Genomic DNA, 15159 nt, shown 5'->3' on the forward strand with positions numbered 1-15159 from the left:
GGAGGGTCCAATAAGCTAGACCGGACCGGAGGGTCCAACGAGCTAGGGGACTGGAGGGTCCCGCTGAGACACATTGACCAGAGGGTCATACCGAGTTGTAGCCTTGAGTGGCTTATGTGTTGTATGTGGTATTTTGGGGAACTCACTAAGCGTTTATGCTTACCGTGTTACGTGAATTGTGTTTCAGGTACTAGCCAGGATCGCGGGAAGGCGTCGACATGATTTGTACACACTGACTGAGGATTATGTTTTGAGATTCTGGGATATGTATTAATGTGATGACATTTGATACACATGATATTCTGAGATTTTTATATGAGTTTTATTGTGTTGGAAAAATGAAAAATTGTTTTAAATTTTATGTCGTTACACATGCTATGCTAGATAGTTGAAGAACCTTAAAATCCATTTTGCATGTATCTTAGTAAAACATAGATCCAAGGCTTCTAGGGTTGCATCATAGGAGTGTTAGAATGCTCAAAACCCAACAGTGCTATCAGAGCCTAGGCTTGTTTGTTTGATACTTGATGCAAAATTGTGAAAAAATTCAGTCTTTCTGCACTCTGCAACATGAACTCGCCGAGTCCATGGGGGAACTCGACGAGTCCATGAGTAAACTCATCCTACTCGTCGAGTAGGTTCATGCACTCGACGAGTAGGAGCCCCAGAATGCAGTTTTTCGACTTTTGCTGCTGGAAATGGACTAGAAACATTACCATAAACTGTTTTGGTCTTATAAAACTTGTTTTAGATGGTGTAATGGTTATGCTAATCCATTTTCAATAACTATTATCAAATTTTCAAGTTTTATATGGTTAATTTTATGATTCTTGAAATTGTTGATATGCATGTTCATGAACTTATGAGTTTAGAAGATCATAGGAATTATTTGTAACTTGCTTGTTAGTTTAATTTTTGATCATTATGTGTTTTAATGGAATCCATAATTTGTCCTCAAGTTATGGATTACCAAAAGTAATTCTTTTAAAGTCCATTAAAGAAACACATAGGTTACATAAAATGAAAAGTCTCTCATTTTAATAAACCATTTAACTCATAAGTTATGAAAGATGAAAAGTTTTGAAAGTTACAAAACTTGCCCTCAAGTTTTGGAACATGTAAAGACACTTTAAAAAACTTTAGTTCCAACCCCTAGAATTTTAAAAGTTAAAATTCAACCCTTATACTTTATAATATTATAAGTTAATAATATTTATGTATAAGAACAAGTCGTTTTACCGTTAGTAGGCCTCATTCACGAAGCCGGTCTATAAGGGGGGTATAAGGTTGTTGCCTATAAAATGACAGCTTAACGGGTGTCCACTCTCACCCACTGCTTCCTTGACTGGTGGAGGGTCGTTAGCCGAACGGGTAGGACAAGGACTTTAAATCCTCATTAAAATTATGATGGAATATAAAGTAACTAAATGTTTTATAAAATTCCCAATCTTAGTTACTTTAGGAAAATGTGAATAAGGTGCTAACCCATGAAATTACACTTTGCACTTTGATTAAGTCGTTAGTGGAGCGTGTGTGGTTAACCGGCACACTAACCTGGACTTAACAAGGTAGGCAAAGGGTAACTTAATGTTTATCATAGTATCGATGGAGCGCGTGTGGTTAACCGGCACATCGATTGAGGGGTAAATATTAAGGGTACCAAGTATATTTGCATGGTTATTCACAACTTGTTTTGTGATCCTCGGCATCCCAGTCACATAACCTGAAGGGCACACTCGAGATTGAAACATGCCATTGAAAAGTTCAATGAATCTCAAAGGATCTAGGAGTTTCAAAACCAATTAAAACCTAATAATTTATTTCGTTTTTCATGGTGGAAATTGGTGAATCGTCATTCGCCTACCTTCAAATATTTTATAGCTTGGATTACGACATCCCTCTTCTAAGTTATAAAATATTGTGTTGGGTCCTAGCCTTAATATTTCATATTGGATGTTATATTAAGGACTTTAAATCAACTATCTTGAATATCTCCCAAAAGATGTCTGGTTCAGACAAATATGATCTTCCCAAAAACTCTTGAAGATGATGTCCCGAAAATCATTCTTCACTCCCTCCACCTCCTCCAATTATTCTCCCTAACCCACAAGTTCTTGAATAGTTCAAGGTCACTCAAGCCCTATTGGCAAGCAAGGTCTATATGTGCTCACATCTTGGAGATAAAGTCACATATTGACAAGTCGGGAGAGTTGGGTGTCAAAGTCTTGAGAAATTTGGTTGTTCAATCACTTTCTAAGTCACACAGTGAGTTGCTTTGGGACTTCTATGTAACAGACTATGACATGACCCTAATGATCTTATCTATTTTCTTGGTGCTGCTGAATCAGCAATGATTTGGAGCTCTAGTAAAGCAAATTTGATTAGTATATCAAATTCCCAAACTACCATGGACATTGACAATTGGTAACATTGGATATCTAGAAAAGCCTTCTCTTCCCAATGGAAAGGGATTGGCCATAGTCAACTCGGTTGACCAAATGGTAAAGAGAAAGGATAAGTCTGAGATAGTCCTGTGTGCCATTCCCAAAGGGTCCATATGTTTCTGTTGCCAAAGGAAGGGGCATTGGTTGCGAAGCTGCCTTAACTACCTGAAAGATCTGAGAGAAGGTCAAGTCAAAAGTTTGACTCTGCTTCAAGTAAGTCCACTATCTAACTCTATTAAGTTCATATTTGGAGATTCTTATTACATGATGTGACTGGGTCACATGTTGAAGTTTTAAGAATCAAAGAAAAGAGAAGAAGCTTAAAGAAGAGTAAGTTGATTCTGATCGCGAAGATGGATTTCGATCGCATGGTTCGGTGATCAGAATTTTTGAGCTGCTGCTTAAGAGTTGTGATAGATTGCTTAGGAATAGATAACAACATAGTTTTCATATGCATTTGCATTGTAAGGATAAGTTTTTTTTCCGCAAGTTTTAAAATAAAAGAAAAAATGTTTGATTTTATTTATTTTAAGTATCCTTACAATGGCATTTGTGAAAAATTGTTGTTTATATGATTCCACTGATAACAACATTGGAAAATGGATTTGATTCTTTCATTTGTGGTAGTGTCTAAATTTACCAAATAAGAAAAGATTCTCATTACCCAAGTTTTCAGTTGGATAGAAACTTGGAATCATACAACTTGTATGGTATGATGAATGAGAATTTTCACCTTTGGAAAATTAAGACTAATTCCTTGTTCACATTTATATGCGAGTCAAGTGAAGGACTAAGGGATCGAGTACACATTCGTGTGCACTGGTTAAGTCCACCACAAAAGATCGATAAGACTATTCGTCATGATTTACTAAAGTTTAGTAAATATGGTTATACGTACAAGTTTAAGTATAATTCTGAAACATTGGAAAAGTTTCAATGTAAGGCAGAACGAATGAGAAGAATCAAATTAGGCAGAAAGATAAAAGTTTCTCAAATCTGAAAAGATGGGATAGTACTTTAGTATCATGTTTTGTGATCATCTTAATGATTAAGAAACCATATCACAATTGGTCCTCTAAGGACATCTTAGTGCATTCCTATGGCTAAGAAGAGGAATCATGAATTGTTGAAATGGTTAAATCAAGAAGATGAGTCATACTTCGTTCCAAAAACAATTCTTAGAGTCATACTCCAAGATTGTAACTTGAGTGACATATCTTAAAGAAAGGTTTATAACACTTGTCAAATGTAAGAGTAAAAGTTTCCTACTCTTTTACATTTGAAATTGGTAAGTTGTGATGTTTTGGATAAAACAAAGACCAACTAAGGCAAATTGCATGAAGTGTTTGTCTTGGTAAAGAATCTGCACTATCTCTTGAATATTTGGAAAAAGCGTCTTATATGTCAAGAGGACAGTGGGAGTCTTAAAGATCTTGAAAAGGCTTATAGATCTAATCAAGAAGAAAAATCTATAGTTTATCACCAACACACGACTTGAGGTTTATAACCTACTGTATTGACATATTCCTATTTTTGTGCCCATTCCAGTTAAAGTTGACTTTGCATATGAGTTCTGAGAGTTCTCAATTGGTTGCATAACAACTTGGAAACTATGGCAGACCTTTGTGCTGCCAGGTAGCAAGAAATTAAGACTGCACAAGTTCAATCCATATGAGTTTGGATTTGTCACTAACCTTGTCTTGTGATTATGGTTTTGACAAATTCACATGGATGTGAACACATACACCATAAAATCTAAGTGTCATAAGGTTTCTCTCCGATTCATGATAATGATGGTGAGGAAATGCTTTCACTAAGTAGATTTTAAGTAGATAGCAATTGTGACATTTGCATTCTCAAAGTCGTTAGTGGAGCGTGTGTGGTTAACCGGCACACTAACATGGACTTGTAAGAAATGGCAAAGGTCTAAATAATTGAGACTATGATTACGACATCCCTTTTCATAGTTCTGAAAATTTTTAGACACACATGTGTGCTATCTAAGGAATGGTGTATGATTTTGATAAAGTTTTATCAAAGCAGCTTGTGTTAGAAATATGAACTTTGGTAAGAAAGTCAATAAAGTATTGATTTCTAGAAGTCCAGCAGATTTCTGAGTACATGTCAAAGCTAGTGGGAGCATAACTTTCATGCTAATAATCATCATGCTAGTGGGAGCGTGATAATTATAATAAGTGTTGCAAGTTAGCAATGTTAATTATAGAAAACAAAAGGTTTCAATTAGGAAAAAGTTGTTTTGCTATAATTAAGGGAGAGGAAATTATACTTCACTTCAATTCTAAAAGCTTAGATTGAGGTTTTAATCATCTTTAGTCAAGGATATATATATGAATTTTATGTTGGAATGGCTCAACATAATGAAATTCTATATATGGGTCCATTATTTGCGTTCTAAAAATTCGATTATGATTACGACATCCCTTTTCATAATCTAAATTATGAGAACTTGGCAAATAAAAAATAGAAATATTATAGCAAAAGACTGGTCTAGTATCATGTCTTTATGAATCGTGTCCCATATGCTTTGGATATAGGATCAATTGCAGATGTTATAATATTCATCTGTTCTAAATTTTTCCAAATGCCCAGAGCATTAAGAGGGAAAAAGTACTAGAACTAGATATGACAAATTTGATTAAGCAATTGTTGATGACAATCTGAGGTTTACCAAAGATTGGTTGCTCAGGGACAGTTGGAAGTATAATGTTAATTTTGGAAGGACCATATTGACATATTCTGGAAAGAGGCAACTCTTGTTCAAGAGTAATAGTCAAAAGGGGAATATGGAAATATTCCCATAGGTGGAAGTTATTCATTAAATCTGTGTAAGATTAGGAAACTTAATGCAAGAAGAATGTTCAAAGGCAATGAACTTTGAATATGATACTTCTGTTCCATGGAGTTGATCTCCATTGGAACACTCTGTAATGTCTGTTGACAAGTCTTTGTGACTTTGTGCATAATCATTACAAGAGGACCAATGCATATAAGTTTAGAATCTAATACAATTAGGTAAATGGCAGGAATTTGGAATTCTTGCATTTGCGGTAAGGATTTGGGATTGTGAAATGAGTATCATTGGAATTATGTCCAATCGATCTATTTCACAGAGTAAAGATCATAGACAAACTTAGTGTGCATACTTGGTGTATGGAATAACTAATGTTTGGAAAAACATAGTGTACATACTTGGTGTATGGCATGACTAGTGTTTAGAAAAACATAGTGTACATGCTTGGAGCATGGGACAACTATTGTTTTTAAATTCAAGTATAAGGTTGATAGTTTGAAACAGTATGCAATGAATGATGGGTAATCAATATGATGATAAATAAAAGATGTTTTATTTATATTCATAAGTTCTGAGACCATATTGGATTCGATTATTCTTGTGTTTCACTATGCATGTTTTGACTTCCAGAATAACTAAGTCACTCTTCCTGAATGACTAAGTTATTCAAACCATCTACAGTCGGTCATATGTTGGAAGTAGATATGAATCAAGACTGTCATAAAGCTGGATTGTAGATGTCCAAGGTATGGGACATAACAAGGATTGCTGCAACATTCATGAGTGCTCATAAGTTCCGAGTATTGGATTCAACCCACGCTCACTGATATCACTTCATGGAATTTATCTCGAGTGATCGTGAGACGGTAATATCATATAAGTCTTCAAACCTAGAGATATGACTTGTTGCCTATGAGTTGGTTATACATTGATTGTATGTAAACGCATTGGTAACTCGATGTTATAAAACGTGCCTTTGTGTATGATTCAACAAGTTGTAGAACAAGCATATGAGTCGAAGTTTATCTGTTCCTTATTGGATTAGAAGCGATATATGGGCCCCTCGATGATTTTGTGTTGACCCATGTACCGGGCCCGGTCAGAACTAAGTTGATGTGTTCAAATAAGTTCTATGTCAAACAAATCAGAAATCGGGAAACAAAATGCTGGACAATCACTTATCTTAAATGGAGTATCATCATCATCTAAGTTCCGTGAGACCTTGAAAGAGATACGATTGCTGATCGGTTTCGTGAAGTTATTCTTGCAGATATTTTATTAGACTTATCCAAGTGGGAGACTGTTGGATTAGGTGTCTAAGTTAATAACTATTTCTGGGATGTACTTGACCCGGTTGGCATGGTCCATTTGGGTTGAATGACATCATGCATTTGGATAGACTAAAATGAGAGAAATAACACTTAAGGTTTATTAATATATTATAAGTTCTAATATATTAATAATATTATTTAATTAGTATTGATCAAGAATTAATTTGAAATTAATTAAGTGATCAAAAGAAGAACAATTAAATATATGGGTTGATTGTGTAAATCACCCATTACTTGTATAGTGGGCTAATGCTCCATGGATTATCAAATTAGGCTAAAATCCATAGGATACTCCATGGATGCTCCATGGTGTATTTGAACCCATGGATCATGGAAATGAAGAGCCATGTCAAGTTAGGGTTTACATGGTGTAACCCTACCTATGACACACTATAAAAGGAATAGGTGAGCAACCAAAATCGGCACTAGTGTGAGAACAAGAGGGCATAGCTGATTTTAGAAGTGTTCTATTTTTCTCAAGGTTATTCCAAGTGTATTTGGTGTTGTGTGAGACATTTGAGGCATCACACTTGAGGTGCTAGGCTCACAAGGTTCTTAAGGAATCCAAACCACAAAAGGTATGTTCTTCTTCTAGCATTTATGTTTAAAAGTTCCCCATGCTATGCTAGATAGTTGAAGAACCTTGGAAAATCAATTTTGCATGTATCTTAGTAAAACATAGATCCAAGGTTTCTAGGGTTTCATGTACACCATAGGAGTGTTAGAATGCTCAAAACCCATGAGTTATACAGTAGTGATCTGTAGATCTGCCTATTTGTCTGTTGACTGATTATATGTTTATCTGTTATGTATATGTCGATATGTTATGGTTTTTGGTTGAGACTTTACTACTTTGTGTGTGAGTCAACAAACCAGGGGTATTCCAGTCCGATGACTGAGTGAGCCCGAGGGTATTCCAGTCCGATGACCGAGTGGACCCGTTGTATATTGGCATTCTAGTCCGATGGCTGAGTGGACCCGTTATATATTGGCATTCCAGTCCGATGACTGATTGGGCCAGGGGTAATCCAGCCCGATGGTTGTGGACCCGTGGGTATTCCAGTCTGATGACTCGAATACCCAACATGCTTGTTTGTATATGTTATGTTGTGTGGTGGTACTTTGAGGGAACTAACTAAGATTTGGCTTATAGTTTTAGTTTATGGTTTCTGGTACTTCAGATGATCGTCAGAAAGCAAAGGCGTGATCGTACATAACTTCTTGTTTTATGGCTTTGGGTCTTGGGAAAACTCTGATTTTGAATTTATGCTTTTGGAAACAATGACTCTTTTGTAAACAATGATGTCAAATGGTTGATTTTGAAAATTTTAATTTTCTTTAATTTTTGGAGTGTTACATTTGGTTTTATAACAAAAACATTAAAGTTTAGAAAACAAGAATGCAAAATAAAAATAAGCAAAATAACTCTTTGATTAATTGGAAAATCATTCAAAACCAATGTTTACAATCTGTTCTCATAATCATAAACTCTATTATGAATATGTATATATAGCCTAACAAAACAACTTGTATTAGACTAGGAAACTTATGACCAACTTGTCATAAACTAAACTTTCCATAAATTAGATTGTTTGGTCTCCAAGTCGTCATCGACTTAGGATTCCAACAAACATAAGAAATGAAATATAAAATATTTGTATTTAACCAAAGAATGATCAACTCTTCGGAATTTTTTTTTGATAAAACTTAAAAATTTTCATTTCTTTAGTTTTGTCAATAATACATTATATTTACTAAAATTTAGATTTAAATTCAAATTTAATTTAAACTTATGAACCAAAGAAGCATTCAAAATTTTGATAAAACTTAAAATTTTTAATTACTTTAGTTTTGTCAACAAAGCACAATATTTACTAAAATTTAATTCAAAATCAAATTCATTCAAACTCTATGAACCAAACACGCATTAAATTTAAGAAAATATCCAGAAAAGTCCTAAAAATTTACCGTAGTTTATGAAAAAGTCCCAAACTAAAATTTGTTTATGAAAAAACATGAATTACCGATAAAAATGACGATTTGACCATATTTTCCCTGTTTACTGGTTTCATTACTTACATGTTTCATTAAAGTCCCACTATTGTATACTAATTTACGAATAAGTCTCAAACTAAAATTTAGTGATGATTTGGTCATTTCCTCCATATAAGATACATTTTACCAGTTTCATTGCTGACCTGGGCGTTTAGTCATTAAATGAGCTGATTAGATGAATATGTTTGGGTTATATAATGCTATGTTTACCATAAAACTTGATATCTTGATATATCGTATATTTTTTTGGAATATAAAATGCATTCAACGAAGACTGCAATAATTATATAAACTAGCAACAACTGTATCATTTTTTACGTTTATAAGAAATTTCAAATTGTCTATCTAATTTTATGTAACCCAATATATCCATCTCATCAGACATCAGCTCATTTCCAGTCCTGGAAGCACACATTTTAGTGGTTTCATTGCTGACATATATACATAGTCATAAATGAGCCGATGAGATGGATATCAAATTTTACAGTAAATGTAGCATTATATAACCTATCGTATCCACCTTATCAGCTAATTTAATGATTAAGTGTCTAAATCAATAATAAAACCGATAAAATGTATGTTACATGGAGAAAATGACTAAATCATCACTAAATTTTAGTTTGAGACTTATTCGTAAATTATGGCAAAATAGTGAGACTTTAATGAAACTGGTAAGTAATGAAACCGGTAAACCGGAAAAAAAGGGTCAAATCGTCATTTTTACCGATAATTCATGTTTTTTCGTAACCAAATTTTAATTTGAGATTTTTTCGTAAATTAAGATAAAATTTTAAAAATTTTCTAAAGATTTCCCATAAATTTACATTGGTTAGGATTATACCCCCTTTTCTTGAATCTTCGATAGCAAAACTTAGTAGGAAATAGATAGAGGGAAATATTTAATTTACAACAAAACTGCATATAAGAAATAGTAGAGGGACTATTTATGTATTTAACTATTTCTTGATCATAAACCCTCCCTTTCCTTTCTTGAAACACGATTGAATTCGACTTTCTCACCTGATCGCCTCTGCAAATCGGGAAAGACGTAGCACGGCCGAGAGTACAAGCGGACGAGAGAAACGCCGGTCCCGCCGGAACCTTGCTGAGATAGTTCTCCATTGGTCTCCGGTTAGTTATAATCATCGTTACATTATCTTATATTCAGTGTTCTTTCTTTTTGTGCCCTAATATTTCTTTTTTTTTTGGATCATTTTTTTTCCTTTGTTACCATGTGATTAGGAATGTTAGAGATGATTAAAGTGCTGAAAGTTAGATGATTTACGCGATCTTGATGTTGTAATTCCAATTCTGTAAAAATAAAAAAATCGTGAGCATCCGATGTTATGCATGAAACCCTATTTCTTGGGCTCTCTAAATCGAGACATAGTTTTGTTTCTCTTGTCTCTAATCATGTAAGTACGTTTTATTTGTAGGCTTTTCTTCTGATAACTAGTGGAATTGAGTTTGAACTCTTCTTGTTCCGTGGAAGGATTTCTATTAGCTTCCATGGAATGATTTTAGGTTAGTAGATTAACAATTACAGTCACTTTATAAAGTACTTTACTTTTCCCAAAATCAATTTGCACAGTCACATGCCTACTTGGGTTTCAATGCTGTTTTGAGTTCTGTATAAGATGAGTGGATCACCTTTTAATAACTCACCTTATTGAAAAGGGAATCTGAAAGATGAATGTTGTTGATGGACATGTTTCCTTACTCATGATAATTTGAAACTCATGAACTTATCAATGTATACTATATCGGGATTTGTATAGCTATAGTAATATTCATTAGTTTCAAGTTTTCATAGTTCCCTACCTCCAGAATAGTAAAATAAATCCAAAACTAAGCCCATTAAGATCTCTTGGATGATGTAAGTGTTACACAAAAAGTTATCTTATGCATCTTACAGTGATATACATTGATCATGTTAGTAGATATTTGGTTTACTGTATTTAGATTATTCTGGTCATATGGTTTTCATTTTGTTGTGTATTGAAGTTGCTTCCAACACAGGTAGGTGATGGCGATTGCTATGTATCCTGTTCACTAAAGGGAACTCCAGATTCATTCCTGGATTAATTGGAAGATATCACAGGGGACACAAATGGTAACTATGATGTCCAGTGATCTGATGCATTCTAGAATGCATGAAGGTGGACCCCACAAACAGTGTGATAATAAGGTGGAGGAAAATGGTGGTAGATGGTATTTTTCTAGGAAAGAAATAGAAGAAAACTCACCATCAAGATCAGATGGCATTGATTTGAAGAAGGAGACTTATCTTCGCAAATCTTATTGCACATTCCTGCAAGACTTGGGTATGAGACTTCAAGTGTAAGTCCATTTATGTCTCTATGATAGTATGATCATTGTTTCTTGTTCCTTTTATGTTGATTTATTCATATAATTTCCAATATCACATAAAAAGTTTGCCTTTTCACCTTTTGCATTGTTGCATCACCAATTTTGGTGTTTGATATTCAATAATAGTAGATCACATAGAGATTACTCTTGCATAGGTTTCTTTTTGTTTTGTGTGTGTATTATTTACATGGGACAGCTTAGTTTGGGTCAAAGGTGCTTTTAAATTACTCTATGATCATTCTTCCTTTTTCTTTTATATTTATTTATTCACATGATTTCCAATATCACATAAAAAGTTTGCCTTTTGCATGGAAAATAACTAAAAACAATTTAATTTAAGTTTTGAAAAATTTTAAAGTCATTATTGTCATTGAAGATTATGTATATAAAACTAAATAAATATTTAATTAGTTTACATAAAATAAAGGAATTATAATTATAGAAGAAGAGAACACAAGATTGTGGAACTTGTCTGTGCAAAAGACGTGAATGCCCTCCTCATTAGTTTTTTTTTTTTTTGAAATAATAAATTGGATATGGTCCATGCAGGCCCCAAGTAACTATTGCTACAGCCATTATCTTTTGTCATCGTTTCTTCCTTCGCCAGTCTCATGCGAAGAATGACAGGAGGGTTAGTTATGTCATTTTACACTTTTTTGGGGAATCCATTTTTTAATTTTGTAATAAAATAAGGACATAAACTAATATATTTAGAATGCAGACAATTGCAACAGTCTGCATGTTTCTTGCAGGAAAAGTTGAAGAAACTCCTCATCCTCTAAGAGATGTTATCCTTGTCTCCTATGAAATCAATCACAAAAAAGACCCTGAAGCACTTCAAAGAATCAAACAAAAGGTAAGTACATTGGTATTTCTCGGCTGGAAAAAAGACGTAAATGCCCTTGTTGTTGTTGTTGATGCAGGAGGTGTATGAAGAAGAAAAGGAAATAATATTAATAGGAGAACGTGTAGTACTTGCAACACTTGCTTTTGACTTCAATGTGCATCATCCATATAAGCCACTTGTGGAGGCAATAAAGAAGTTCAAAGTTTCCCAACAGGCCCTTGCACAGGTGGCATGGAATTTTGTCAATGATGGGTAATGCTCTTGTATTCCTTTATATTATATATAGAAAATAAAGTGAGGGTGTGGTGGAGGGACTTTTTCGTCTTTTTGACATTAAAAAAAAGGGGGTGCAACTGCAGGCTTAGGACATCCCTGTGCTTACAATTTAAGCCCCACCACATTGCAGCAGGTGCTATTTTTCTTGCTGCTAAGTTTCTTAAAGTCAAATTGCCTTCAGATGGTGAAAAGGTTTGGTGGCAGGAGTTTAATGTTACTCCACGTCAGCTTGAAGGTTAGTTTTATTTTTTATTGGTTAAAATTTCCATTTTTTCATTGTTATTTGGTTTTAGTATGACTACAGAAAACCACAATGTGCTTTCATTATTATCCACTTAACTGTTTTCTGCAGTGATTAAATCGTGATACTTTTTGACACTTAAATTGTTATTGTTATTATTATTATTTTGTAGTTTTGTAATTTGATCATTATTTACAGTTTAAATGAATGATTTTTCAAAATTGACCCAAAACTACAGCTTTATCTGTACTGAAAATAGTATCTTCCAAATCTGAAAATGGTCTAGAACATATTTTCTTGAATCTATTATTTTCCTCTATTCCAAATATCATCTTCTGTGTTTAAATTTTTGGGTTAATATCATAAGAGACCTCATATATTGTGTTTTTCCGGATTAAACCTCAATTTTATATTTTTCCATTTTTTTTGATTTGGCCCTTTTAGCAGTTTTTTTTTTTTTTTTTTTTTTTTCAAAAAAACTTGTCAAATGTGATGGTTTTTTTGAAAAAAGTTAAAAGGTTGAGGGTCTTTCAGAAAAAAAAATAAAAAGCGGAGGGTTATTTCAGGAAAAATGAAAAGAATGCAAGGTCTTTTTCAGGAAAAAAATAAAGTTGAGGTTTAATTCTGAAAAAAACCCAATAGATAACTTTTTTTTTTTTTTTAATGATATTAACCCTAAATTTCAACAGTAAAAGTAGCTTATTGAACTGTAAAGTTAAATGTGGATTTCTTTATTGCATTGTAATATTTGTAAATGAGGACAAATTTGAAAATTTTAGAACTTAAATTGAACAAAAAGGATTTAATGTTGGCAAAAAAAATCTCATTTTCCAACTTTCAATTTTTGAATGAGGACAAATGTGTAAAAGTTAGAACTTAATGAAAAGTCTTGTTTTTATGACTTTATCTATTAAGTCGTTTTTAGTCTTTTAAATGAGGAAAAATTGCAAAAAGTTAGGCCTTAATGCGATAAGCCTCATTTTTCTGTATTTTCTATCAAGCCATTCTTTAATTAATTTATTTCTTTTGCACTGAAAGTCTCATTTTTGTCATGGAAAACCCATAAATTTTTAAATGTTAGTTTTCCATAAACTGTTAATTTTTCATTTATAAAATATTAACTAGTCTTATTTAATCATTGCAGAAGTAAGTAACCAAATGTTGGAACTATACGAACAAAATCGGGTCCCGCCTTCCCAAACTAGTGAAGTCCTTGATGGAAGTACAGGTGGCGGTGGTGGTGGTGGAGTTACTCCAAAGGCACACGAAGACAACAACACAAATGACAGCAACTCTCACGTGGGCCCCACCACCACCACCACTTCCAAAACCGATCATCCAAGAACATCCCGGAATCAAAGCAATGACGATGGAAGTACGGATCATAATAAAGACATCGATTCCGATGTCGAAAATGACGACGAATCCGATCAAAACCCGGAATGCAGATTCCGGTCGCCCAAGGAAGCGGTGAAAAAGATCGATAAAGATAAAGTCAGGGCGGCTTTTGAGAAACGAAGGAAAGAACGTGGCGGTGATGTGAATCGGAGGACGGAATCCATGGATGATGATGATTTGATCGAGAGGGAATTGGAAGATGGAATAGAATTGGGTGGGGAATCTGAGACAAAGAAACGGAATCGGAATCGGTGTGATGAGGTTGAGGATTTTGAGGCGGTGGAGGAAGGGGAGGTGGGGGTGTTGGATGATGATGGTGGTGATAGGCGGCATAGGGTGCCGGAGAGTGGCCGGAAAAGAAAGGGCGGTGGGAGTGGGACCCCACCACCGGACAAACGGAGAAGAAACTAGAAGGGTGTTTAGGTGAAGGTAATTATGTTTATGTTTATTTGGTTTTTTTGTTTGTTTGTATTTAAATTAGAATGTGGTATTTATAAGTTTTGGTTTTTTGGTCATGGGGAATGGTATCTTTTAATTATGAATATAATTTATATCTTCCCGTTTTATCATCTCATAGTCATAATAGTAAGGCTGTTCATATCGTTACCTTATGGTGATGTATGCATTTGTATCATTGTCAAACAATTTATCTGAAAGATTCAAAGATTTGAGGTCTTTTTCCATTGAATCTTCCTGGAAATCTGTTTGTGTATATATGACAAATGAAATGTCAACTTCTAGCTATGATGAGAAATCACATGTGAAAGTAACTGAATTCAAGGATCAAAGTGATTGTAATGTGAGTGTAGTAGCAATGTGTCATTCGGTAATAGTTGGTAGGTTAACATTGGCTATCGAAAAAATGTTTTGAAAATAAAAAAGATTATCTTTTCAGTATTATTTTTGGATTCATACATTAGGCTCTTTTTTGAGACAATTTAATCACACAATGTAAACAGGCATTGACAACTTGGTGCTTCAATTTGTCTTGCTTTCTTGGGCTCCGGTAACATTGAGAGCTTATCCATTTTGATGATGATTCACTTTCTCTATCTATCACATTGGCTCACCTATTTGATCCAATAAAACACGAATATTTAAAAGTAGATTTGAAACCATGTGTACAAGTTTTGTAAGTGCAATAAAAACAATAAACAAATTTGTTGTTGCAAGTTGCAAGCGTGAACTCAAATAGGGACAGAAAAAAAAAAAAAAAGAAGATACTTGATCACGAAGTTAAACAAAAGCACTGGAATTTCATTGAAACAAAAGAACGACACATGCTCCTACTTATACTAAAGAAATTGAAACCTACTCAAACTTCTAAAACAATATAATAAAAGACTTTGACTCCTAAAACTGGAAATTAATAAAAGACAACTTTC

General features: G+C 33.8%; 1 protein-coding gene across 7 annotated transcripts; it reads left to right on the forward strand.

The window, feature by feature from the left end:
- The first annotated feature begins 9620 nt into the window (after nucleotides 1-9620).
- LOC145115264 (cyclin-T1-3-like) lies at nucleotides 9621-14343 on the forward strand. 7 transcript variants are annotated; one of them, XM_079051523.1, is made up of 9 exons: nucleotides 9631-9773; nucleotides 9885-9972; nucleotides 10079-10166; nucleotides 10647-10982; nucleotides 11562-11643; nucleotides 11734-11868; nucleotides 11936-12111; nucleotides 12219-12370; nucleotides 13521-14343. In XM_079051523.1, the coding sequence occupies exons 4-9, from the start codon at nucleotides 10753-10755 to the stop codon at nucleotides 14183-14185; spliced, it is 1440 nt and encodes a 479-aa protein (XP_078907649.1). In that variant the 5' UTR covers nucleotides 9631-9773; nucleotides 9885-9972; nucleotides 10079-10166; nucleotides 10647-10752; the 3' UTR covers nucleotides 14186-14343. The 7 variants fall into 7 exon arrangements, with proteins under 7 accessions (XP_078907646.1, XP_078907644.1, XP_078907649.1 ...); XM_079051521.1 differs by having other exon boundaries at nucleotides 10662-10982; XM_079051519.1 differs by lacking the exon at nucleotides 10079-10166 and having other exon boundaries at nucleotides 9885-10057; nucleotides 10662-10982.
- The last annotated feature ends 816 nt before the right edge of the window (nucleotides 14344-15159 follow it).

The sequence above is a fragment of the Lactuca virosa genome, chromosome 5 (genome assembly GCF_052849685.1).
Source record: "Lactuca virosa cultivar CGN04683 chromosome 5, Lactuca_virosa_CGN04683_v6, whole genome shotgun sequence".
Classification (NCBI taxonomy): Eukaryota; Viridiplantae; Streptophyta; class Magnoliopsida; order Asterales; family Asteraceae; genus Lactuca; species Lactuca virosa.

What these genes read in the sequence shown, in the direction of transcription:
- LOC145115264 (XM_079051520.1), top strand. Translation starts at nt 10,753, where the DNA reads ATGGTAACTATGATGTCCAGTGATCTGATGCATTCTAGAATGCATGAA. An exon ending in TGGAATTTTGTCAATGATGG is followed by an intron (nt 12,112 to 12,218) that starts GTAATGCTCTTG and finishes GTGCAACTGCAG; the next exon opens with GCTTAGGACATCCCTGTGCT. An exon ending in TACTCCACGTCAGCTTGAAG is followed by an intron (nt 12,371 to 13,520) that starts GTTAGTTTTATT and finishes TAATCATTGCAG; the next exon opens with AAGTAAGTAACCAAATGTTG.